At 41.0% G+C, this 7333-nt stretch overlaps 1 protein-coding gene across 1 annotated transcript; it reads left to right on the plus strand.

The window, feature by feature from the left end:
• Nucleotides 1–680: 680 nt before the first annotated feature.
• On the plus strand, nt 681–4974 carry LOC106942197 (SPRY domain-containing SOCS box protein 1-like). Its single transcript, XM_015025420.1, has 2 exons — nt 681–1584; nt 3546–4974. The coding sequence occupies exons 1-2, from the start codon at nt 891–893 to the stop codon at nt 3671–3673; spliced, it is 822 nt and encodes a 273-aa protein (XP_014880906.1). The 5' UTR covers nt 681–890; the 3' UTR covers nt 3674–4974.
• Nucleotides 4975–7333: the final 2359 nt, after the last annotated feature.

Raw genomic sequence — 7333 nt, forward strand, 5'->3', positions numbered from 1 at the left:
CCCGGCTTTCTAAGAAAATATTCTTTATATTTACAGTATTCTAGCTAGTGAGCTTTATACCTTTTAGATAAGCTGACTGCAGTGATAATGCATAGCTATTTCCCTTTTTTTTAATTTTTTTTTTATATGGAATAACTAACCATTTATAAGTGTGATTAAGTATCTAAGGTCTCAATGAATCAACAGTAATGAAAATAAAAGTAAAAATTAAGTCAATTTGGGGGTGTTTTTCAAATATTACTAATCAGAATTTATCATTGTCACTATAAATTTTGTCACATTTTCCTGTTCACACTTGGCTAGTTCAAGGTGTGAATGGGGCTTGTTTGAATCTTTGTCTTGTGAAATTTGCTGGGATTGGAGTAACTTAATGTTTCCAAGAAACATCAGTTACTGCAAAGCGAATACATTCAGACTGGTGTTTGTAAGTAATACTAACCATGCTAATTGAGAAAATGATATGCTAAGGACAAAACAAATCTTAATTCCATAATTTCTACTGTTTTGAAATAATAGTAAACCCCTTGTACAAATGACCACTCACACTAAGAGGGTTAGAAAAACATTTGACTGTTCGTAGTTTTTAAAACACTCCAGTTTGGAAATTGGCCACAAAATGTTGATCGGTTCACCTCTCTACTCTTAATGTTCACATTTAAAGTCTACACACAAGAAAAACAAACTTCCTGACTTGTTTTCTGTACTTTCATCTCTCAACTGTCCAGACTAGTCTTTAACGTCTCGTCTTGGTGGTCCACATCAGACGCGTCCCAGGTTGCAGGAGCACGGCGGAGGAGAGGCTCTGAGGCTGACCACTCCCCCCATTAGTCTTTGAGGCGGGGGGAGGAGAAAGAGGCGGGGATCGAGGAGCTGCTATACCCACCTGGAGCATGGGGCAGAAAGTCCCAGGTGGCATTAAAACTATTGACATGCGGGATCCGGCGTTCAGTCCCCTAACATTGGAGTTGCAGGCCCTGAGTCACACCAAGCCATCTCGTCTAGACCTTCTGCTGGACATGCCGCCCGCCAGCCTGGACACTCAGATCCAGCATTCGTGGAACAACGACGACCGCTCCCTCAACGTTTTTGTGAAGGACGACAACAAGCTGGTGTTCCATAGGCACCCTGTGGCGCAGAGCACGGACGCCATCCGCGGGCGTGTTGGCTACACGAGGGGACTTCATGTATGGGAGATCAACTGGGCCATGCGTCAGAGGGGCACGCACGCGGTGGTTGGCGTTGGGACGAGCGACGCCCCTCTCCATTCTGTGGGCTACACGGCATTGGTGGGGAGCAACTCTGAATCCTGGGGCTGGGACCTGTGCAGAAGTAAGCTCTACCACGATGGCAAGAACCTTCCAGGAAAAACCTACCCGGCCTTCCTGGAGCCAGACGACACTTTCATTATACCAGACTCGCTCCTGGTGGTCTTGGACATGGACGAGGGCACTCTGGGTTACATAGTGGATGGACATTATCTCGGAGTGGCTTTTAGAGGACTCAAAGGCAAGAAGCTGTACCCAATAGTGAGCGCCGTGTGGGGACACTGTGAAATACGAATCCGGTACATAAATGGACTTGATCGTAAGTATGAATTGTAAATGTTTCAACATATTATGTTGCCATGAGCGACTCTCTGGCTGTATATAGAGATTTTATAACCAGAGGATTTATTGATGCTGTAAACTAAGGTCGAATAGTCCATGCTTTGTCCTCGCATCAAAACAGGCTTCCTTTAAAGCATAGCAGGACTTTTATTTGTAACCCTTTTTATGCACTGGTTATAGCTCAAAATTATCTGCAGTGTGCTTTGCAGTTTGATCAGATTAATTATTTATGTGATGCTTTCAGCGACTTGCTGTTTCATCATGTCAGGGATTTGTGTCCTTATGAAGAAGGACTTTTCACTGTAAAGATTGGTCTTCAAGGGAACTGCCCTACTTTGTCACAAACTGTACTTTGGCTCCAGTAGTTGGTTGGAAAGCCTCCTGACTAGATGTTTGTGAAATATCAAGAAGTTCCTGGTTGTTCAGGATCAAAAACTGATGCTGCTCAGTATCACAGAGACTAAAGCAAACAAACTAAGACTGGATTAATCCCATTTTGCCCAGCTTTTTGGTCTGAAAACATTGGTGCACATCAGACCGTGTATTACCCATCTATCCCAAGTGCTTTGTGCTCATTAGATTTTTATGTTTGACTCAGATCCTTTGACCTAGTTTTGTGCCTGTGCAAGAAAAGCGCCACAGATAATCTCTTATTCACAAAAAGCAGTCTACAGTTTGAAGTGACGATCTCTCTTTTAGCTGAAGAGCAGAGCTGATTCCACGCCTTAAGATGGAAGCCATTTTCAGACTTTGCAATGCTCCCTATGCAGAGGTAGACATGTAGCCGATGTTTTACAAGTGTGGCTCCAACACGGGCCTGCTTGAACTCTGATAAAAACCCACACCCTCTTAGCTGCAGTTAGTTTCTTCCTCCTCATCAGAACAATGGTTGCCAAGTCTTTTATCTGACAGCTTGACTGATGTGTTCTACAGAAAGGTTGCAGTTGGAAAATCTACCTACTTCCTGGATAGATTTGGCAACTGGTGCCAAACGTGGGGCACAATTTGCCTGTGTGGGCCCGACTCCTGCAGTGGGTATACACTGCATCCTTCCAATACGTTGTGTGTTTTGCCTCCTTGATGTTCATCTGACTGTATAAGTTGAAGATTTTGCCTTTTTAAAAAAAAAAAAAAAAAAAAAACTGTTTAGATTACCAATGAGCAAAGGAGATTCACATTTCTAACCACTGACTGCCGTTTAAGCTTAGAGTTCCTCCTTGGGATTTTGTACATTTGTTACTCCTATCAATTTATAATATAATTGTACATCAAATAGTCTTGATTTGATTTGCAAGCAGGCATGGGGCAGGACAACAAGTACTACAATATAATCTAATTTTATTTATAATTAAAACAATTATTCCCACGTAAACCTATCGGTGTTCACAACTGGTGAGCAACTGATGGTGTGCAGAATTATTGTAAAACTAAAAGTATTGTACCAGGCCTTTATTTTATGTTTTTTGTTAACCTATTTTTAATCCATTTAACTAAGAATAAACAAATGGCATCAAAATTTCAACCCTTTTGGACATGAGATCAAAATGTGTTTTGGACCTTGTGTTTATTTTTAGTTGGATGCTGAGTCTACATGCCGCTAATTCCAACTAAACGACCCAACTTCAACCAGATCTTCCCCTTCCTGGTTCAGCTGCTTCAAACCTGAACTATTTTGATCAGCTGAATTTAAGTTGCTCATGAGGAATGAAACGATGTCTTTTTTTTTTTTTTTCAGCACGCTGAGTTTTTTTTAAATTTGAAACCTTGATATAGTGCTTACAAAGCCAAGCAGGTTTGCAGTTTAATGTTCATACTGTAACTATTCTCATTGATTCTTATGTAGGTCACAGAACGTATCGGTTGCTGACCAATTAAACGACACAGTCCCTGCAAGCCGATCCTGTACCTCACCCTTCTGCCTCTTTTGTCTTCTCCTAGCTGAACCTCTTTCGCTGATGGACCTATGCAGGCGTTCGGTGAGGGTGGCGTTAGGAAGAGACCGGCTGAGTGAAATCCACAGACTTCCCCTGCCAGCCTCTCTCAAGAACTACCTGCTCTACCAATGACGAAGTTGACTGACGAAACACATTCTGCACTCCCTCGTTTCTTTCTCTGGGATCGTCCTTGGGTTCAACCCGTTTGGCAGCATTACTGAAGCCTCCAGGACTGATATAGGCACCTGCGTGAATCAGCAAGTACGCTTCTCTGTCAGTTGCAAAACTCCTCTGGAGTTTCTTATCCTGTTTTTATGACTCTTTTCAATTGTAATCTTTAACTTTGTAAAATCAGGAATCACTGAGTACTATGCACACACTGATCCAACTGATGCCCTGACAGTCACCGCGCTGGTGAACCACTTCTAGCTTGTAGGGTAATGTGGCATCTGCTGTGACCTCCAAGCTTGAGTTATGCATTCCTGTCTTTGTAGCCTTGGAAATCTGAATGAAATTGTGCTGAGACGACACTGAGGTGAACACTGAGCCAAAAAAAACACAGCAAACACAGCAGTGCTCTGCTGTTATCTGACCACAAGATGGCAGTACACTCGCATCAGTCTCAAATTAAGCGTTATGAAATTCTGGGTTTTAGAGCTGGTTTTTAAATACATTTGCTGTTCACATGACACAGGAAAGAGCTGATGACCATTTTATAGAGTTACTGGTGCTCTGAGTCCGTTTATGAGCAGCACAGGCCACTCACTGCGTCCAGGTCTCTCTGTAACATGGACATATCTGCTCAGCTGCTGCTGCAATGCAGGAATATCATCAGCAGTCTTCTACAGAAAGATAATGTCACTGTGATTCTTTGTAGCATGCACCTGCAGGAACCTCTTTTCAACAAACAAATTTTTTTTTTATCATTTTTTGTCACTCCTTGTTTTTATTAGTGCAGTAGTTCTTGACCATGTGCTGTTGAGGCCCAAGAGCATTTTTTTAAAAACTCATAATCTCCATGTTTGAGCACTGATTTGCACATATTAAAACAAAGAAAGGAGGAAAAAAGAGCATTTAAATGTTTGACTCTTGGGTCCCACTGGCAGAAAACCATGAACCATTATGTCTTGTTTGTCTATGAAGTGTAAAGCTGGGGTCAGGGGTTTTTGGATGCTGACTTTGTAGGTGCCTGACTTGATAAACTTTGGTTTTAAAGCACCATATTAACAGAAAGCGACAATCTACACAGTGCTGCACAAAATGTAATGGAAGTAGGTCAAATTGCCAACAGTTTGTCAAATGCCATATCATAAACTTATGTTTTTAAATGTGTATAAGTGGTACACCCTACTTTTCCTTGCTTGCTTCCACTTGATTTGTATTACTTGGTGTAAATTTGTTTGTAAGTATCTATTAAAGATTATTTCACATTATCTGTGGTGTTCAATCTCTTATTGGATCAGACTTGTCATTCTGCTTGCTCAGGCTGTTCTGTCGAATACAGCAAATCCTATCTAAAAGTGATTTCTGGTATTTGGCTACAGGCGACAGTGGTGCAGTGAGCAGCACTCTTCTTCCGGCCCATGTTCGTCCCACAGCCCAAAAACATGGCTGTTGGGTGAATTTTTCTCTCTAAATTGTTCTTTAGGTGTGTGTGTGTGTGTGTGTGTGTGTGTGTGTGTGTGTGTGTGTGTGCGCGCGCGCACATGGTGGCCTGTCTCTCCATGTTTTCCTGCAATAGACTTGCAACCTGTCCAAGGCGAACCCCGCCTCTCGCCCAGGGACCACTGGAGAGATGGGTACCTGACCCATCGCCACTGTGACCCTGCAAGGATAAACGGGTAAAGACAATAAATGAGTTATGGGATTCTCCTCCTATTTGTGATTTCACCATGTGGATTTAAAAACTAAAAATGCAGTCAAAAAATATTCTGCACCAATTTCAAAGGCCTACAGTTTTGTTAAGCTATAATGACTATCTTTTTATTTTTTCTTTCCCTTGGATGAAAGTTATTGGCCGGATTTCTTACTAGTAAAAAGATGCCTATCGACTTCTAAATTTGCTTATGCCTTAGGTTGGCTTTTTGTTTTTTTCCAGTAAGTTGTATGAGTTGTGTTAGGCTTTGTCTAGTGGAAGAGCTGCGGTGTGATATCGACGGTGACGATAAACTCGGTTATTCGTGTGTTCTGTTTTGCATCCATTGTGCTGTGTAAAAAGAATCGGCCCTCGTTAAGTTCTGCAGTTCTCATCCGAGTTAAATTGTGTTGTGAACAAGCTGTGCTGCATCATCAGGCTCCTCCCACACAAGGTGCGTTTTCAATCTTTCCGCCCCATTAGCCTGTGTCAACGTCATGCTGGTGGTTACTTCAGGTTCAGTTTTCTTTTTTTTTTTTCCTCTCACCACTGAACAAACAGAGACGGTAAGTGGAATGACTAAATATAAATGTACCGCATATGTTTCTGCTTAGCAGCTTTGTCTCTCCAGTGTTTTAATCCTGGATCAGAACTACAATGAATCTGAAAGTTGAAAACATCCCTGTGAAGATCTATAGAAAATAAGGCCAAGCGCATCACTTACGATGCACATTTCTGAAACCAGTCCTGTACTTCTGCCCTCTGGTGGCGGACTTGGATATTACAAGTTCCTGGCTTTTACAAGTTGAGACTTTTAAAATGGTTGCAGGAAATGTCGTTATCATGGCACACAAAGGCCTTGTGAGACTGTTTTATTGAGTTCAATGTAAAAAAAAAAAGTCACTATTTTGTAAACCCATAAGAACAATAAAATTCTTATATTAAAAAGCCTACTGTGAAAATGTATGAATTGTTTTAGTGGTTTTCTAGATTTAATCAGTACTATGTTGAAAGAATAGTTTATAAATAAAGATGGATGGTTTTTTTCCCTTGTGTATTAAAAGTAAATGGAAAACCCCAGCATCAAAAGAATTGATAATTTCTTTTGTCCATCCATGTTACCAAGTATATTTCAAGTAATTATTAAAATGCATTGAAAATTATTTGTGAACATTTTTTAACGTGTCGTTCTTAAGTAATATTTTACGTATATTTTTTAGTTGAGCAATAAACTTTTGTTAAAAGCGTCAAATTAACAATTCAGTTTTAGAAAAGAAAAATGTTCCGACTTGTATTCCTCACCTGGCTTTTAACAAATAACTTGATTGATCTCGGATGTCTTGCATAAGTGGACATTTAGACCAGATGGGTTTTCTGAAATTGGAAAAGGTAAACTAAATAATGTAGAAGGACGTAAATTCAGATCACCAAAAAATAATTGTTAAATCTTTTGTTACTACATGTTGCCAGTTTTAGGAGCCACAGTCTTGCTGTTCGTGATGACTCCAAGCAGCGGCAGGTTTCAAATATACTCTTCGAAGGAAGCTGTGGGAAGGAAAAGAGTCTGACTTTAAAGTCTCCATCTGTCCAACATCTGCTGCAAAGTGAAACATTCATGGATGTGCATGCAAAAATGGTACATCATCTCTTGAGCACCAGCAAGTGAAATAATTTTTCCTGCGTAATTAGAACAACCAAACAATTCAGAGACTGTTGAGAAAACGAATCACTAAACGCCAAGCAATCTGTCCGCAAATAGCGCAGAGCAGAGCTGCGCGAGTGTCGGCGAGATATGACGCCTCAGTTTGTGGCAGAAGGGAACTCTGCTGGACACCAAAGCACGTCACTGGCCTGGAGACATAACCGTTATGCAACTACATGTGATTCACTATCTCTGCGGTGTGGTTTATGGGACTACTTTGTTTGCAAGTTCAAAC

This window comes from Poecilia latipinna, unplaced genomic scaffold, assembly GCF_001443285.1.
Source record: "Poecilia latipinna isolate Pla-1442-1.1 unplaced genomic scaffold, P_latipinna-1.0 Scaffold4106, whole genome shotgun sequence".
Lineage (NCBI taxonomy): Eukaryota > Metazoa > Chordata > Actinopteri > Cyprinodontiformes > Poeciliidae > Poecilia > Poecilia latipinna.

Excerpts from the sequence above, each read along its gene's own strand:
- LOC106942197 (XM_015025420.1), top strand. The coding sequence starts at position 891 with ATGGGGCAGAAAGTCCCAGGTGGCATTAAAACTATTGACATGCGGGAT. Across the intron at positions 1,585-3,545 it reads GTACATAAATGGACTTGATC|CTGAACCTCTTTCGCTGATG; the intron begins GTAAGTATGAAT and ends GTCTTCTCCTAG.